At 38.1% G+C, this 20,469-nt stretch overlaps 1 protein-coding gene across 1 annotated transcript; it reads right to left on the minus strand.

Annotated features, from left to right (window-relative positions):
• Positions 1 to 7,073: 7,073 nt before the first annotated feature.
• LOC142547606 (adenosylhomocysteinase) lies at positions 7,074 to 10,052 on the minus strand. The gene is made up of 2 exons (XM_075655969.1): positions 9,235 to 10,052; positions 7,074 to 8,028 (listed from the first exon to the last, which is right to left on the minus strand). Exons 1-2 carry the CDS (start codon positions 9,943 to 9,945, stop codon positions 7,282 to 7,284), a joined length of 1,458 nt encoding a protein of 485 aa, XP_075512084.1. The 5' UTR covers positions 9,946 to 10,052; the 3' UTR covers positions 7,074 to 7,281.
• Between the last annotated feature and the right edge of the window lie 10,417 nt (positions 10,053 to 20,469).

A 20,469-nucleotide genomic window follows, 5' to 3' on the forward strand; every position in this document is an offset into this window, starting at 1 on the left:
AGGATTTTAAGAATTATTTGAAGCACAAAAGAAAGGAGATGGGATTGGAGGATCTCATTGTGAGATTGAGGATTGAAGAGGACAACAAGAACACCGAGGCCAAGGCAAGTAAAATGGCAGCAAGGGTGAACATTGTTGAATCGAGTTTTCAAGGGAAGAAAAGGAAGTTTGAGAAGCAACCACAACAAGGCCAACAACCACCAAACAAGAAGAAGTTCAAAGGCACTTGTTATAACTGCGGAAAACCAAATCACATGGCGAAGGATTGTAGGAAGCCAAAGAAGGGAAATCCTCAAGCCAATGTAGTTCAAGAAAGGTCGGTACCATTTGATTTTTCTCAACTTGATTTATCTGCAGTTATTTTGGAAGCCAATTTGGTGGAAAACCCCAACGAGTGGTGGGTTGATACTGGAGCAACTCGACACATATGCTCAAACAAGGGGATGTTCTCCACATACACTCCATCGGCCGGGAGAAAACTATACATGGAGAACTCCGCTACATCTGAGGTGGTGGGCACCGGAAATGTGGTATTGAAGATGACATCGGGTTTGGAAGTAACCCTTGTTGATGCACTTCATGTACCAGACATAAGAAAGAACCACGTGTCGGGGTCTTTATTGGTCAAACATGGGTTTAGACTAGTATTTGAGTCTAACAAGTTTGTATTGACCAAGAATGATCATTTTATTGGAAAATGATATCTCGATGAGAACCTTTTCAAGTTGAATGTAATGGCTATACGCCGAAATGTTGTTGAAAGTAATAAAGACAAAAGTTTTATTTACTTTCTTGAGTATTCTCATTTATGGCATGTTCGTTTAGGACACGTAAATTTTAATACCTTGCAACGTTTAATGAAACTTGAATTATTGCCTAAACACAACGTCGATCCAACACAAAAATGCGAGATATGTGTTGAAGCAAAAATGACCAAAGCGCCTTACCACTCGATTGAAAGATGTACAACTCCTCTAGAACTAATACACCAATCTTGGTGATTTAAAATTTGTACAAACTAGAGGAGGGAAAAGATACTACGTGACATTCATTGATGATAATACAAGGTACTGTTATGTATATCTTTTGAGGTCAAAAGATGAAGCTCTTGAAGCATTCAAATGTTATAAGACCGAAGTTGAGAATCAACTAGGAAAACAAATAAAGAGGGTTCGAAGCGATAGAGGGGGCGAATACGGAACACCGTTTGATGAATTCTGCACATCTGTGGGTATAATTCATGAAACGACTGCTCCTTATTCACCACAATCGAATGACATTGCCGAAAGAAAGAATCGAACTCTGAAAGATATGATGAATGCTATGTTAATAAGTTCAGGACTACCCCAAAACTTGTGGGGGGAAGCAATACTATGGGCTAATCACATCCTGAACAAGATACCCCACAAGAAAAATGACAAGTCACCTTATGAATTGTGAAAATGTCACAAACCTTCCTACAAGTACCTCAAAGTGTGGGGGTGTCTAGCTAAGGTTGAAATACCAAAGCCTAAACAAGAGCGAATTGGACCAAAGACGGTCGACTGCATATTAATCGGGTATGCACATAATAGTAGTGCCTATAGGTTTATAGTGCACAAATCTGAAAATGTAGAAATGAATACGGGCATGACAATTGAGTCAAGAAATGCAGTATTCTTTGAAAATATATTTCCTTGTAAAGAAAGGAAAGAAAATGGTTTTAGCAAGCGAAAACTTGAGATGGAGCATGAAGGTCAAGTATCTAGACATGATCCAACTCTAAATGAAAGTGCTATATCATTGGAAGGCTCTTCAAAAGAGCAAGAGACAAGAAGAAGACAAAGGGCTAGAATCTCAAAGTCCTTTGGTCCAGACTTCCATATTTTTATGTTGGAGAATGAACCAAAGAACATACAAGATGCGCTGGCTAGCCCTGAAGCTCCTTATTGGAAAGAAGCCATCAACTCTGAAATGGAGTCTATTTTACAAAACCATACTTGGGAACTAGTGGATCTTCCACCAGGTACCAAGCCATTAGGATGCAAATGGATATTGAAAAAGAAAATGAGAGTTGATGGAAGTATTGAAAAATACAAAGCCAGGCTTGTGGCCAAAGGCTATAGACAAAGAGAAGGTCATGATTTCTTCGACACGTATTCACCAGTTTCAAGAATAACATCCATTCGTGTACTCATTGCTATTGCGGCCTTGCATAACCTTGAGATACATCAAATGGATGTTAAAACGGCATTCTTAAATGGTGAACTTGAAGAAGAAATATATATGGAGCAACCTGAAGGCTTCATAGTTAAAGGACACGAAAGAAAAGTCTGTCGTTTAATTAAGTCACTATACGGACTTAAACAAGCGCCCAAGCAGTGGCACGAAAAATTTGACAAGGTAATATTGTCAAATGGATTTAAGATTAATGAGTGTGACAAATGTGTTTACATTAAAGGCACTCGAGAATCTTATGTGATAGTGCGTCTATATGTGGATGACATGCTAATAATGGGAATAGTCAAGAGTTGATTAAGGGTACAAAGAAAATGTTGACAAAACATTTTGATATGAAAGATATGAGTATTGCTGATGTAATTCTAGGGATTAAAATCTTTAGAACTCCAGAAGCAATAGTCCTATCTCAATCTCATTATGTAGAAACAGTAACGCTTATGACTTTACCTCAGTAAAAACGCCTTTAGACGTGAATGTCCATTTGGCGAAGAATCGTGGAGAACCAGTTTCTCAACTGGAATACTCCAAAATTATTGGAAGCCTTATGTACATCACCAATTGTATTAGACCTGACATCGCTTGTGCGGTTAACAAGTTAAGTCGGTTTACAAGTAATCCTAGTGATGCACACTAGAAGGCGTTGACAAGGGTGCTTAGATATTTAAAGCACACCTCAGAATATGGAGTAAATTACACAAGGTATCCTGCAGTACTTGAAGGATACTGTGATGCAAATTGGATTTCTGATACCCATGACTCCAAATCCACCAGCGGCTATGTATTTAGCATTGGTGGAGGAGCAGTTTCATGGAGGTCATCGAAACAAACTTGCATTGCTAGATCTACCATGGAATCGGAGTTCATAGCGCTAGATAAAGCTGCAGAAGAAGCTGAATGGCTTCGCAACTTTCTAGAGGACATTCCATGTTGGACAAGTCCAGTGCCAGCAATCTTGATACATTGCGACAGTCAATCGGCAATTGCAAGGGCACAAAACAGTATGTACAATGGCAAGTCTCGACACATTCGTCGAAGACATAATACTGTGCGACAGTTGATCTCTAATGGAGTTATATCTGTTGATTATATTAAATCAAAGGATAACTTAGCGGATCCGCTTACAAAAGCATTAAATAGAGATCAAATGTACTGTCTGTCAAGAGGAATGGGTTTAAAACCTACCAAATAAAGTTTTCATAGTGGCAACCCAACCTTGTAGATTGGAGATCCCAAGATCTTGGTTCAATGGGACAACTAAATTATGAAAACTTGGGGAATCACTCCTCATTCCTAAGACGATGAGTGAAGTTGCCTACAAAAGTAGTGAGGTTAAGTATTGTTCTTTTAATGATTCCGTAGCTTGCAAAAGCGGGGTAAGTAGGATACCCTTTTACAAGGAGATCACCTATGTACGTGTGAGGAACGGCCGCCTCGATGAAACACGTATGAAGCCAAGATGTGTTCCATGGCCAAAACGGACACAACCGATAAAACAAAATGGAAATGGAAGAAAGGTTATCATGTGGGTACAGTTGTCTGGGTTTACATGAATCGCCAAGAAGTTCAAGACATCAAGTTCACTTCGTGGCCTAGTAAATCCGATTGTATTCCACTAGGGAAGGTTCAAAGCCAAAAGCCACCTCTCCTGATAAGATAATTTTTCGTATAGACTCTCTCTTATGCATCACGAGCATTCATGCATTAATTTCATTCATGTGGGGGATTGTTGGATAATTTGATGCTTAATGAATGAAAAATTAAGCAAGTTAATCAATGTGTTTGATTGGAAAAATTCGAAAAGAAAAACGAAGCTTAATGAACGAATATTAAGTTCGGTGGTTCTGAATTAAACTCGAAACAAGTTCATTGAATATTGAAAGAACTTCAAACGAGTAGTCGGAACGTGTAAGGGACGGAAAAAAAAAAAAAAGAACTCGGTGAACACTAGCATGCGCGCACCTGCGCGCGGATCTGGCGCAGGTGTGCGCGCCTGCCTACCGAGACAGTGGCAGGCGCGCGGCCGCGCGGGTCTGCACGCAGCCGCGCGCCTGCTACTGGCAGGCAGGCGCTTGCCTGCCGAGCGCTGCCGAGAGCGCTCGGCAGCTGGCGCGCTCCTGCCCTTCAGACGTTTTTTTCATTTCTTTGGCATTGTTTGATGTTTGTGATCAGTTACAATGGCCAAGGGACATCTCCTATGAATGAATGATCATGTCTCTTCACATGAAAAACATTAAATGATTGATTTTTGAAAAAAAAAAAAAAACACTTTAACATACACATTATTTTCAAAGCATATGCATATTGTTCTTCCTCCTTCTTAAACAAGAGAGAGTTCCATCTATTTCTTTGTGATAGAACTTGAATATTTGAGTGCTCATTATTAAAGTGTTGTAGTTGTATCTTGGGAGAAGATTGCCACAAACTCTAGCACATTGTGAGGGCAAATTCTTCTTAAGGAGAAAGTGTTCAACATTTGCCTCTACAAAGCCATTTTCTTTGTCTTCTTCTTGCATTTCCTCTCAAATTTGAATACCCCAAACAACATTTTCTTTTACTTGCTGCATCAAAAAAAGATCAATTGCCCGTCATTTCAAGTAGTGGACTCCATATCGATCTGAAACTTGACTTGACTTCGGGCAGAAGAAGATTATGGAAACACTTAATGTTTGGATAAAAATCCTTTCTAGGATGACTTGATTGATTTTTTCAAATTTTGAAAAGCATAATCAAACTTTGAACTTGCGTTTTAGCTCGACTTGGGAAGGAGAGACTGTTAATACCCCATAAATAGATCCATCATATGATCAGGCCCAGCTTGAGTTCATACCAAGATCTTGGACCCTAGACCCATTTCTAATTGAGTGAGCGTAGCCCATGAAGGTCAGCATGGGAGATGGAGAATTGTTAAGGGGGGCATGGGGGTTTTGTTACTCGGATGAGAAGTTGTCCCTGGTATGAGAGCTTCTAAGGGCAATATTAATTTGATCAAGCACGAAACTGATAACAATATTAATTTGATCGAGCACGAAACTGATAACGATTCTAAAGGAGTGTGCTATGAAGCAAGAAGTTAGGAGAGAGCGCAAGCAGGTGGAGGTGCAGTGTGTGAAGCCAAGAGAAGCAAGGGTCGCTGTGAAAAAACACAAGCAAGGGGAGCGAGCTCGTGGGTGTCGGCCTGCGAGCCTGTGGTTGAGAGGGTGGGTGACAACCATTGAAGGCTTGGCCTAGGCGAACCCTAGAACGAGTGGTCCAACACTTCATATGTGTTGTCTCCAAGTTTTCTCTTATAAATAGCATATTTGAAAACTTTATTTATTAATTCACTATATTAATTTCAAGCAATATCCTTAGCTGTTTATATATTTTCAGTCTTCTACTTGAGCGAGCGTAGCCCGACACCCTTATAAAGGTTTTTTTTCTCGTGATTTCAGACTTAGATCAGGTCTAGGGTTTGAATTTGGACTAGTCTCGTTCATCGGAATCAAACTTTATATTTTTTAATAAGTATCATATATGAAACAAGGTTTTTATGGTTTCGATAAATCCACTTTGAAATCTTTATAGGCAATTCCCATTTACATTGGGTTCATGTAATCATGTCAATGACTCGTGATTAACATAGATCCACCATCGGAATTTTCGTTGCATTCGGGTACCGTCGAACACCACCTTTATATTACATTACCTTACCTACTACTGGACATGTTTTTTAAAGTAAAAATTAGGCGATGTCTCCGACTTTAGGCAATGTGGTCTCAAGCAATACTAAAATGTGTCCTTTCAGTTTTCCATGCATTGTTGACTTGTTGGCTTCTATTTCTTGCTATTAAAGTTTGGGGATTGATGGTTTGATTGGAAGTGAAAGGAGGCAAATTGTGAGATGGCGAAAAATCATCATTGTAAATTAATTACTTTTAAAATCTCGTGTTTTTAAAAATCAAAGAAAACATTCATTATAAAATAATATTAAAAAAAAGATATTATAGTATTAACATTTTTTATAAGATCTTATACATTTTAGAGCTTTCAAAACCTTGTAAATTTAAACTAAAGAAAATAACTAGATTTGAGAAAGATTTTGAGGAATTGATTAACTTGATTTAAGAAAGATTTTGAGGAATCGATGTCAAACAACACCCTTCTAGGTTGAAATTATTTAGATTAAAACAAAAACTCATGTGAGACGATATCACAAATCAATTTTGTGAAACGAATATGATCACCTACGAAAAAGTATTACTTTTTATTTCAAATATATTAATTTTTATTGTAAATATGAACAAGATTGACTGGTCACACGGATCTTTTACGAAGACCTACACTTAAATTAATATAGAACGAATTTGAAATCTATATATATAAAAAAATCCAAATCAATCCGAGCACAATTTCTCTTTTTTCCTTCTTCCTGTTGTTTTCTTTTTCTTTTTCCTTCTTTTACTTAGAGAGCTTCGTTGTCATCACCTTGCGTGGCTCGGTTGGTTGGTCCAACGACCAAACCGAATATATTACTTTTTATTTTAAATATATTAATTTTTATTGTAAATACGGACAGAATTGATTGGTCTCACGAGTAAAAATCAATTGAATGAAAAATAGTTTACTGAACAGAAACTCAGGATATTATTCTAAAAGCCTAATTAAAAAATTGGTTTTTTGGTCCGTTAATAAATAATATATGACTATAGAAACAAATAAAATATTAGGAAAAATCAATCATCGATTTTTTAAAAAAAATAAGAGAGTGTGTTGAGGATTGTGGAATACCATTTAAGCAATCGCGAAGATAATAAAATATTCCAAACAAATTATAAAACAAAGAACAAAACAGAAGTTAGAAAACATAATATTTCTAGTGAAGTAAAAATTGATGTAGGAAATGAGTTCGTAAAACAAGAAAGTTGCAATCTAACACAGCCCGTAACTCAACCATTATTCCAAAATACTATTATCATGGTCTGAGACCATTTCTTCTTCCAAACACAAAACACCCCCAAGGAAATATCAAAACCACACACAATCTGAAATTATGAAAACAGAATCCACCAATATTGCATTGTGTTAATACCTGTAGTTTGGAGGCTTGTATGGACCCTCGACTGCTACGTTAATGTAATCCGCCTGATCCTTGCTAAGCTTAGTGAGCTTGGCTCCTAGTTTTCCAAGGTGGAGGGCTGCAACCTTCTCGTCGAGATGCTTGGGCAAGACATAAACTTCTTTCTTATACTTGCCGGATTTCCTTTCCTTCCACAGCTCGAGTTGGGCGATAACTTGGTTGGTGAATGAGCAGGACATGACGAAGCTAGGGTGTCCAGTAGCACATCCCAAGTTCATGAGACGACCTTCAGCCAAGATGATGATTCCTGACTTTGTCTCTGGGAAAACCCATCGGTCAGTTTGGGGCTTAATGGTGATCTTCTTAACACCCGGGTATGTTTCAAGACCAAGCATGTCGATTTCATTGTCAAAGTGGCCAATGTTGCAAACTATGGCGTTGTTTTTCATCTTCTTCATGTGGCCAACCATGATGATGTCCTTGTTACCGGTGGTGGTGACGAAGATATCAGCTTCAGAGACGACATCCTCGAGTGTTAGAACTTGGTAGCCTTCCATGAGAGCTTGAAGAGCACAGATGGGATCAATCTCGGTTACAACAACACGGGCACCAGCTTGTTTTAAGGCTGCGGCACAGCCTTTTCCAACATCTCCATACCCGCACACGACCCCAACCTTTCCAGCAATCATCACATCGGTGGCTCTCATCAATCCATCAGGCAGTGAGTGGCGGCATCCATACAAGTTATCAAACTGGAAGTCAAGAAAGATCAAACATGATTCAATATTTAGCAACAAACAACAATTATGCATTCAGGTTACCATCGCATATATGCATTTAGGGTTACCATCGCATACGTATCAACTCAATCATCCTGGTACATGGCAACTCAATCATCCAAAATTTTAAAATAAGCATTCACCAAAATCCTTTTGAATAAGAAAGAAATAAATTAATTTTTTTTACGAAATAAATTAATAATTATTAATTAATAAATATAAAATGTACAATGATATAATATATCTTCCCGATCCATCTCACAGAACAAACAAACTGGCACAGAAGTCAGAACCACAACCAATATTTTTCTAGTGAGCATCGACATGAACAAGTAAATTCAATGAGATATTTTTATATCATACGAGCCTTCCTATCCTTAGCTTTTAGTAACAGGATTCAGATTCAAATGTAATATATATCGCTCAAAAGTTGAACTTGAGTCTAGTTAGTAATGATGGAGTAAGAGTGGCCATGGGGAATATAAATTTCCATCATTCGGCTATCATGCTGAAGGAGGAGACAGAATAAAGCGAGCAAAAGGGCTTTATAATTAAAGGATGCAGATGCAACAGAACAGTTGGATAATTTTGTTACACTCTGCTCTCAAAACTGGAATAAACAACAGCAAGGAAGGTGTTTGGTTGGCAAAAGAGAGTGTTTGATTTAAATTTTCAATTCAGTTTGAATTAAATTTTCAAATTTTATCTGTTTAAGGCTTTTCAATAGATCTTATTTATGAGAGAATATATGCCCCAATGTATACTTGGACCTTCAAGGGGAAAATAGGACAGTTCAACAAGACGGCTTGACTTGTTTCAAAGATTCAATTTTTCGGATCCCCTGAAAACAACACAAGAATAGTATCCAACAAAATCATCAGATCTATCAGGTAAGATTCAGATCACATCTGAAAGATCAATATTTGGCATAATCAAAATATCAAGCTTTATTTTCCATTGAAAGCAGAAGACGAATAATACCTAAGAAATTGCATCAGATCGAATATTAAAGATTCAGATCGGATCTAAACCTTCAAGAATTGGTTCTTTTGCATAAACCAAGTTAAATCAACTAAAAGTCCAAAAGTTCAAACCAAACCAAAACTAACTCAAACACCAAACAACAAATTAACCACAAATCACCAGATCTAACACAAGATTGCTTAGAAAACAACATACCTTACTCTTGGTGACAGAGTCATTCACATTAATCGCAGGGAAGAGTAAAGTTCCATTAGCCTGCATCTGATACAACCTCTTCACACCAGTAGTGGTCTCCTCCGAAACACCAACCAATCTCTCCTTCATCTTCGTGTACCTCTTCGGATCAGTCTTCAACCCATCTCGAATCAAAGTCAGCACAAGCTGAAACTCCGCATTATCGGTCGAACTCGGATCCGGCACCTTACCCGTTTTCTCATACTCCTCCTCAGCCTTCACCCCTTCGTGAATCAACAAAGTAGCATCTCCACCATCATCAACAATCAGATCAGGCCCACCACCGGGTCCCCAATCCAAGGCTCTCTCAGTGCACCACCAGTACTCCTGCAAGGTCTCCCCTTTCCACGCGAACACGGCAGCGCTGTCACGGGCTATGGCAGCTGCGGCGTGGTCTTGGGTAGAGAAGATGTTGCAAGAGCACCATCTCACCTCAGCCCCCAGAGCGGTCAAGGTCTCGATCAAGACAGCAGTTTGGATGGTCATGTGGAGACTTCCAGTGATTTTGGCGCCTTTGAACGGCTGCGAGGGCCCGAACTCTGTCCGGCAGGACATGAGGCCAGGCATTTCAACCTCGGCCAGATCAAGCTCCAGGCGGCCGAAGTCGGCCTGGGACATGTCCTTGACCTTGTACTCGCGGCCAGAGGTGGTCTTTTCGACGGAAAGTGCCATTGATACAGCGAAGTACTGCAGATCTAATCGGTGGTGGGATCAGAGATTTGGGTTGCTCTCTTCTTTCTTGGTGAGGTTTTGGAGAAGACAGAGAGGGTGGGGGAGAAGAAGGGGGATAAACAGGGTTTATATGGTGGAAAAATAGACGGTTGAGATTTGTCCGTGTTGATTTTTTGGTCAGAATTGGAGGGTTAAGAATTGTAGGGTTGGTGGGTAGGAGGGATTGGTAAAGGTTGCGGGGTGTTTTTGTCATGTCACGGATTTTGCTTCCGCCGACGTAACCCGAGTCCGAGATTATCGGGTTTGGTAAAGGTTGGGGTATTTCCATTTCATACACCAATATTTATTTTATTAATAAATAAATGACAAAAACTTGTGTGAAATAGTCTCACGGTTCGTATTTTATGAAAAAAAATTTATTTGGGTCATCCATGAAAAAGTATTATTTTTTATGCTAAAATTATTACTTTTTATTGTGAATATCGATATGGTTGACTCGTCTCACAGATAAAGATTCGTGAGATCGTCTTACAATAGACCTACTCTAAATAAATATATTAGTAAATAACTAATAAATTATAATTATTGATGTGATATTAAATATATAGTAGAATTGCAAAAAACTGAAGTTATTATACCATGAATGAAATTTGGTTTATTAAGGATGAAAATAAAATTTTTTGGTGTTTACTTTAGGTGTACGTGATTAGATTATTATTTTGTATAAGGAATTTTTATCAATCAAATTTTATTTATTTATCACATATCAATCAAATCATTTAATTTAAAAATCGTAAAATTATCCGATACATAATTTTTTATTAATATTCATTAATAGTTGAAAAGATGTCACTATTTAGCAGGCAAAAATAAGTTTGAATAATAAGATTCAATAATATTTATGCATAAAAATTAATCATTCCAAACAATAAATAAATAAAATTATAATGTATAGAACTCAACACATCAATAAAATCAATGAACTTAATTTAAATAAACAATAAACTTAATTTATTTTGCTAAGTGCTATTCATCACGAACCTTCATACTCACTAGTCGGTTTTCACATTCATCGATAAAAATTAATTAGTGTAAAGACTCAACAAACTGTCCAAGAATAAAGAGTATAATGTGTTAACTTTTGATGTATATCGACCCGATATACGATATCCAAAACCTCGTAATCAATCAAGTTGATAGAGACACTTCACCCGAAAATCGACATCCAAAACCCTTAATCAGATATAAATTTGCCACATATCATAAAAGAACTTTGGAAAAAATTCGTTAAAAATTTATCTACATGTGCTCCCCGAAACAATTTTTGAAAATAAATTCCCTTACGTAGAAATTTTGTTTAGATTTTACTCCCTCAAGCACATGCAACTATAAAATTCCCTTCCCTAAAATCTAGAATTTATCTTTCAAAGTTTCGCACATGATCAAATGAAACAAAAGGGCCAAAGTGAAGTTCTTTAATGCGACAAGAACCGGGATAAAATCTGTTCCTTCGCCCCAGCAACGGGCGTGCAGCCTTGCGCGCACGCATGAATTGTCTGAGTCGATAATCAACAGTTCTTGATCTGCAATTATTTTATCTTTTTCTGGTCTAAAGTGCCGATTCTTTTGTACCACCGACCGGGCGCTTTGCAGGGTATTCAACTTGTGTTCGGCTACATAGGCTGGGATGCCCACAAGTTCTGTAGGGGACCAGGCAAAAACATCCACATTCCTTTGTAAGCACTCCAATAATTGTGTCCGGTAGGAAAGATCCACAACCCAGGCAATTTTGATGGTCTTCCCCAAAAATCCAGGAATCAAAGTCACTTCTTCATGTTCTTCTTCTAATATGGCATGCACTTCTTATATCACACTAACCTCCCCTCTCAGACTCTTGTTATCACCGTTCCTCCTGGCCTTCTTCTTCTCAATTCAGAATGTCTCTGCATAACACTTTCGAGAAGAAGGTTGATCACCTCGCACCTCTCCGATCTTTCCCTTTACTGGGAACTTGATCTTCTGATGATAGGTGGAAGCCACTACTTTGAAGGCATTCATGGCTGGCCTCATGATAAGTGCAAGATTTGCACTTAATTTATATTAAATTCCATTTTGAATTATGCTTGTTTCGAACGGAATTATGCGTTTTTGGCTTGTTTTGATTGTCATTTCAGGAATGGAGAAAAATGTATAAACGAGGCCAAGTGGACCAAGAAATGCACAGCCACGAGCACGCCATCGGACAGAGGTGCACGCGCGGCCACGCAACTTCACGCGCAGCCGGACGCGCAGACATGCAAGATGATCGACAGAGGCGTGCGCGCGGCCGCGCCACATCATGCGCAGCCACGCGCACACATGCAGCTCACTGACCAGAGGTGCGCGCGCGGTTGCGCCACATCACGCGCATCCGCGTGCGCGCAGAAAAGAACCAGCGGCAGAATGGTGCACGCGGCCGCGCCACTTCTCGCGCCACCTTGCGCACGGCGTTCCAGAAGGCTATATAAAGCCGCATCCTAGGTCAGAAAAGGGGGAGTTAGCCATCATTGGAGAAAAACACGAGAGAACAGCCGCCTATGGAGAGGAAACGCACAAGCAAATACGAGACGAAGATTCGGAGCGCGAAGAACAATCACAAATACGAAGAACGACGGATCTGGGGACGGAGACGACACTTCGGATTTGTTATCTTTTCCTTCGCTTCTTTATTTTATAGTGTAGCGATGTCTAGAACTATGAATATGTCTTATGTTCTCTTGGATTTCGTGATGAACTAAATTTCCATTCTAGAGGTTGACGTAGCTTTGTCTATACGATGATTTGACGTGGATATTTTTATGATTGAATTCCGTTTTGTTTAATTGTGTTCTCTATTTATTATTTCACTGCAATTTACTGGCCATAAATTGTATGTAGTCGGATTAATTCTACAACTCGGGAGAGGAACTAGGATTATAGATCATTAGAGACGCATCGTTGAATGTTTATATCGTTCGGAAGGCGTATAACTTTAGCGAGGCTTAGGTAAGAACATTGTTTGCCTTTACCAATTAAACGTAGATTTTATTAGGAATAATTGAATCGAAGTTTGATTGGTACAATTTATTCGTCACTTGGGAAAGGGGGAATAAAATACGTAAGTGTTCTTTGCCATTAAATAATAGGAATTCAGGAATTTAAATACAACCAGGAAGAATTATTGTAGAAACTTAGTGAAATCATTCCTCTAGATATTTTCTCTCATTGATATTTCTCCATTCGGTGATTAGTTTATTTACTTTCTTGCAATCAAGTCATTTACATAAACCAAACATTCTTTCTGAATTTTCTAGATAAAGTCGAGACTATTATAATTACAAGCATTGATATATATTTTATTTACACTCCTCGTGGGATCGACACTTGCACTCAAAAATACATTTTACTATAACTTGACGTCGTGCGCTTGCGAGCAATCAAGAAAATACGCAACACCTCCCTAGTATAACATTGTAAGATGATAGCGCATTGGCCATAGAGAAAATGGTCATTACAGACTTTCTTAGCTCCCTGGATCCCAAAGTTATGGGGAGCATGATTTATCCTCGAGAGTGGACGATATGACTGGCAAACCCAAAGCGTGTTGTCTCTACGGGCTACAAACTGTGATTCTTCAGATCCATCTGATCCAAAGCCTCCTGAAATAAAACATTGACAGAACTACCTGAATCGACAAACACCCTTCTGACGTCGTAATTGAAAATTTTGGCATGCATGGCCAGAGCATCATTATGAGGTAGGCAGATACCCTATAAATCCTAGTTCCCAAAGCTAATAGTGAGCTCCTCTTTTCTTTTGGAGTTGTCTACTTCCAAAATTTTCTCCTCGGCTCCAAGCCTTCCTTGTCCTGTTGGAGTCCCTAGATCCTCCTGAAATCATTTTTATCACCCCAAGGTGGGGGATTTTCTCCGATCTTTATTCTCCTGGACCCATCTTGATGTAGGAGGACTGTATTTAGTATCTGAGACCAGTCTGGAACTTGGAGCCTGGGCTGGAAAGGTAGGCCTCGAGCTCCGATTCGCCCAGAGGGGTCCCCTAAATGTTTTAGGTGCTGGTTTGGTTTCTTCAGGATTCGTTCGAGGGTATTCCCTCTATAGTTGCCTGCACTCGCTAGTGTCATGATGATACTCTTTATGTAATGAACAAAATTTCTTACCAGCTCCCTGAATAGGGGGAGGCAGATGCGTTGGAATATCGACCTCCTTCTCATAACAAATATGAACCTCCTGGATTTTTGAATTCTTCATGGATGCGTAATGAGAAAAACGTCCTAGAGAACTTCCTTTAGGGACCCGTTCCTATGGCCTCCCCGACTTTTCGTCTCTTTCTCTTCTCCCAGCCTCCCTCTTTTGTTTCTGCGCCTCTTCTATGTTGATGGATTTTTTCCGCTCGGGACAACAAATCCCGGGATAGTCTCTTTACTAATGACCTGAAGAAATCGCCTTCTTGCAACCCCTGTGTGAAGGCAGTGGTTTTCGTCTCGGGGGCACAAGATGGTACTTCTAGTGCCCTCCTGTTAAATTTGTGAACATAGGCCCGCAGTGACTCATCTCGGCCCTGCTTGACTTCAAACAGGCTGAAAGCAGTCTTCTTTTATCTCTTATTGATACTGAAATTATGCAAAAATACTCTCTTGAAATCTTCAAAACTCCGTATACTCTGGGGCTCCAAGCTGTCGAACCATCGTTGGGCAGAATATACCAACGTGGTTAAAAATGTCTTACACGTAATCTCATTGCCATAATAGTGCAACATGACCATATTCTCAAATCGAGTCAAGTGTTCCTCTGGACCAGAACTGCCATCATACTCCCTGATGCTCACCGACTTGAAATCGACGGGCAAGGGCTCATTCATATTGAGGGCAGAGAAAGGGCATCCTCTCGGCTGGACTTGGGGAACACACGAAGAACCAGCTTGCCCCTCCAGTTTCTTAACGTTTTTCTTAAGTCTTCTAGCTCCTCGGCCATAGTGGGGACCCTAGAGTATTCTTGCGAGCTTTCTGTCTCTTCATTTTTTTCGTGGAGGGGGAAACTTGTCTCCTGTCCCTTCTTTGCGATGTGCCTGGTTGTCACCAGGGGGTAACTTTTCTACTACAGCCTTCTGGATGGCTGCTGCTATGATTTGAGTGAGTTGCTTTTGATTTAATACAAAGGTCGGTTGAAGCTGACCTTCTCGAGGGACTTCCGAGTTAGAGGACTCCTTCTCGACATTATCCCTTCTTGTGGATTTTCTTGTAGAAACTATGATCAACGTCTTAGATCGAGATTTTCACAGATGGCGCCAATGATGAAGACCGGGTGAGTAGGGTAAGAGCTTGGTGGGCGATTTCACCAGGTCGGGTTGATGAGCTGGATATGGTTGCCAGGGCACTTGGACCTGCACTTTCAAGGGAGAAAGAACGTTAATGGGCATCGAAAGATTCTCCGGTGTCACCACTCCGACGCTGAAGTCAGTCAACGGTTATAGGGAGAATTGTGTGATGAAGGTTGTAGATAATATGTAAGTGAATGAATCTTAAAACATACCTGGTATTTATAGAAATAAAGTCAATAATGACCTTGTTTCAGTGTCTACTTACTAGTTATGGCAAGATAGTTGCCCATACCCTGCTTTTCTGACACGTCAAACTGTCCCTTTCGCTTTGTCAAATCTATGCGATTTTGACAGTAATGATTACCAAGATAATGAATGAATCACATACTTGGGTACTCGAGTGAGGTGCTATTATCGAGATAACCTAGGTAAAAAGCCACCACCCGAGAATTTTTCTGGAAGACCGGGGAGATGATGTCTCAGACATTCACTTGCCCGGATATTATCGGATTACCCCAAAACTTCTCATAACATGATCTATGACTCGAGATCATCCAATACCCATGACCCGAGCATCCCCGGGGGTATCACCACGCTTCGTGCATGCATTCAAGGTTCGACTCACACACGCGGTGCACACAAGTTTTCACATTGCATGCACACAACAATTTGTACACATACGCACATATGAATTGTCTTCAAGTCTACATGTTGTACATGTTAGAGTAGATACCCTGCAAGCCAACGGTTGACTAGGGAATTTATTGACTCAAGTGTAATAAACAATCTTTATTTTAATATAATTTAATTTTTTATGATCTTGTTTTACTTTATCTGTATACCCATGCAATCAGCATTGATAAAGTCCTTAATTATACTTTAATACAAATGAATCATAATTCAATGTTGAAACTCATTTGTAAACACTGTATATTTTAAATTCGTTCCTAGTCAATTCAGCTGCCTAAAACAAGGATAAAGGCCGCTTGAGCTCGAGACTAGCATCTGTGATGTTGTGTACTGCGTTTCTTGGCATAGAGATTTCCAATTGTGCAGATGGGTAGTCATATGATGATTATACCGAACTACCCTCCCTCGGACTTTCCAAGTGGTTATCATCCATCGAGAGAATAAGCTTGTGGTTATGATTGTACATCATTAGTCCTTACGACCGGGGACACACTGAGGCTCTATATGATAGGGTTGTGCTTTGACTCGTTTACCAACTCCATGAGAGTCATCAGGTGGCGAGATTGGGTACAGTTGCGACACATATAGGAGCCAGTGCATTGTAGTCGGGGATTCACCACTCACCTACGGGCGTGGATATCCTATGTGATATGATGAAATAATAGTGCGTGAAATCTCTGGCCAGAGTATGAGATGTACATTGGAGAAGGAGTTCTCCAATGGTACATGCGATGCCACTATTATATGTATTACATAGTTATCGAATTAATATGCAACCCTCGATGAGCCCAATGGTTGCAGATTCGATCGGGATATATGAGATGAAGGGACCGTACTGTACGCTAATCATAATCGACTGGTTCTTGCAGGCACTATCAGTGATACCTCGGGAATCATGGTGCGATGCTACTAGACGCTCTTACCATGATTCGATGTGTTTAATTAGAAATATGATTTATAACATTCTCATGATCAATTGTTGGTACATAGAATGGGGCAAATTAGGGTAAGCCCAAATAAAAGATTATGTCCTGAATCACAAGGAGTTGTGAACCCACGACTAGCTGTATCTCTGAACCATTGAGGGTCACACAAGCACTGGATCATTTGTTCCCGTTGAGAAAATAAATTCAAGAAGTTGAATTTATATTTGTGGTATAGTAAATTCAAAGAGTTGAATTTATGATAATTAAATTTTGAGAAAAATAAATTCAACGAGTTGAATTTATGAGATAGTAAATTCAAGAAGTTGAATTTATGAATTTATAAAATTTGGAGAGAATAAATTCAAGGAGTTGAATTAATAAAATTTGATAATTTAATTTATTAAACTCAAAAGTTGAGTTTATTAAATATTAGATTTTGGAGGTGATAAATTCAAGGAGTTGAATTTATAATTAAAATATTAAATTCAAATGTTGAATTTATAATGGATTTAATTTATTAAACTCAAAAGTTGAGTTTATTAAATATTGAACTAAATATAATGAGAAGTGTGTTCAATGGGCTTGTAGGAGTACAAATCCAATATACTAAATAATTAAAATTCTTAATGGACTTTGATTAATTAATTAAACTAGTTGGACTAGCCCAATTAATTAATCAAACTCATTAATGTTAATTATGTTAACTAGGTCATGACTTAATTATAAAAGAGAGTTGAGAGGCCAAAACCCTAGCCACCACATGCTCCAAATTTCGAAAAAGCTCTCCTTCTCTCCTCTAAATATTTTCGGCCACCTTGAAGCAATTCAAGAGTTGAGGCGTCTCTCGATTTTTGATCTCCAACGTAAAAATTTCTTCTAAATTTTCTAGTGCAAATTAGAAGATGAATAAATCAGCTAGTCGTGGACCTGATTAGAAGAATAGAAAAAAGAGTTTCTGAAGAACGTTCGTAGAGAATTCATCAAGAGCTATATCTCATAACCCCGGAATAGTTGAAGCCGTGTAAATATTTCACCAAAGGTATAAAATTCTAACGCCCTATGAATGTTTGATTAAATAAACCATATAAGTGCCCAAAACAAATATATCTTGAGTGTCGAGATCCAAAAATTTTTTTAAAACTTCCGCTGCGTTTTGGGCACGAGAAAACCGAGATCCAACAGTACACGTAATGGAAAGATTCAAAATTTGCTATCAATGGACAATAGTTTGTTTATATAAAAACAAGAAATTTTAACCCAAATTATTAATAAATGTCTAATATTTTCTTTTTTTCCAAAAATATTAAAAACTTCGATTTACCTCAAAAATATTCTCAGAAATTTTTAAAATAAAACTTTCACCATGCTCGAGTGTTTTCATCAGAGAGTCTATCTCAAATCTATCTAGTATGAAAAATTACGATCATATCGAAAATACAATATTTTAACAGCTAACTTAATTAAATAAATAACTATCTAGCATTTAAAAGTTTATCACATGGTCTAGAACGTCATTTAAATTTTGAAGTGTTACAATTCCATATTTATTCAATATTTTAATAATTATAACATTATTTATCATATCTGATATGAATTAAAAAAAAAAAGAATTTAGAAGAAGGACTGAATAAAGTCTTTTAAATTTTTATTTTAAACTTGATTTGACCTTAAAAATTGTTGGTTGCTAAAGCTTGGTTTTGATGGGCTAGACTACTTAAAGTGTGAATTGGTTTGGCTGATACTAATGAGTTGCACAGTATATTCAATTAATTGATTTTGACAAGTTAACATGAAAAAATAGCTGAAACATAAAGATTAAAAAATAGCTCAAAGTAAATAATACAATATATGTGGAATTTCGAATAGAATATCATTATACATCTTCTCTTCTTCAACTCAAAGAAGGAATTCACTAGACGACTTTGGATGTTACAACAACTTGCAAAAACCCTGTGATGACCTGAATCATTTTGAATGAAGTACTAGTTAAGACATGATTAAAGAGTTGTTAATTAATTAGTATTAATGAATTGATTAATTGACGATCAACACGTTGAAATCCACAAAATTTAAAATGGACCAAACAATCTATTTCAGATTACCTTATCTCAAAAAATCCAACTATATGAATGATATTATGACATGTGACAGAAAAGGTTGAGTTCGGATCTTCTGAACTAGTTCGGATGCAGTCTATAAATAGAATCTTATTTCATTTGTTTCATACACCGTTCCTCCAACTTCTCTCTTTCTCTCTAGTTTTAGCCATATACATTAGGTTTTTAGCCAGTTTCTTGGGAACTTTAGTTTTGGGAAGCTTCAAAGCTAGTGTCAACTCAAGGAGAGGTTGGTGAACGAGACACGCAGATCGAGACGTTATCAGCGGGCTAACAACGGACATAGGTATAACGCTAAAGCCTTAAATGGTGATTTATGATCATTAAAAAGAACTTTGAAGCATGTTTAGTGATTCTGAATCTGACACGATAGTGATTTCAGTATGTTGGTATTGTCTAGGATCATACGAGTAAACTTTTCGTTAGATTGTTTTAGTGAGGTATGTGATGTACTGATTGAGATATCAAAGCGTAGTATGCACATTTACATAATGTATATTTATTTGTTGCATGAAAAATGTTTTGCTGCTTTGGCATATGATGCATGACATATCCTGTTGGGCCTGATATCTTTTGAGATATACCTCGTTTGTTAGGTTGCTCAGCCATGTTATGTATTTTGGATGGTTGGGTATCAAGAGCTACAATGCTCGGACCCGTGGGCACTGATGACCCTGGATATTGTAGGTTTGTGTCATGACGATGAGTGTGGAAACCAGGACATGTCTATGATAGATCAGAGACTACACACTCAATGCCTCTAGACTGAGCATGATATTCTTAGCTTGATCCTTGATATCTGAGTATATTGCATTTTGCATGCATCATATTGGTTTATATAGTCGTACATTATCGTATTGGTGGATTGTCGCTCACGTCTTTGTTTCAACTTGGATAACCCATTACACGAGGCATGTCTTATGTTGAATTGTTCGGATGGCCAGGGCAGTAGGTAGAGCATTTGAGTTTTGGTGTGATCCAATAGAGATTTTATCTGGTTTCTCATATTTTCGTGCATGATTATTATTTCGATTCTGTTGTATTAACGATTAAGACTAGAATTCATGTTCTGTTTTCGTTTGGGTTGTAAAAGTACTTAAGTTGTTTTTTTTAATATTTAATTGTTGTTATTAAGTTTTAATCATGCATGCTTATTAATATGTTTAGTAGTGGCTAGGGTAAGGGCGCTACAAATCTACTTTAATTATGACTTATAAACTGCCTACACTGAAATTTTTAAAATCCTCTTCAATACTAATACAAAAAAATATTTTCTATTGAACCATAAGTTCAAACAGTTATAAACGACACTCAAAATAGGTAGCTTGAATAGCTTGAGTGAACGTGCAAAACAAGATTATCTTTAATGATAAAATATGCAAAGTATTTGTGTGGTATGTAGACCATCTTGATGATAAAAAGATAAAGAGTACTCG

The sequence above is a fragment of the Primulina tabacum genome, chromosome 5 (genome assembly GCF_025594145.1).
Source record: "Primulina tabacum isolate GXHZ01 chromosome 5, ASM2559414v2, whole genome shotgun sequence".
In the NCBI taxonomy this organism is placed as follows: Eukaryota; Viridiplantae; Streptophyta; class Magnoliopsida; order Lamiales; family Gesneriaceae; genus Primulina; species Primulina tabacum.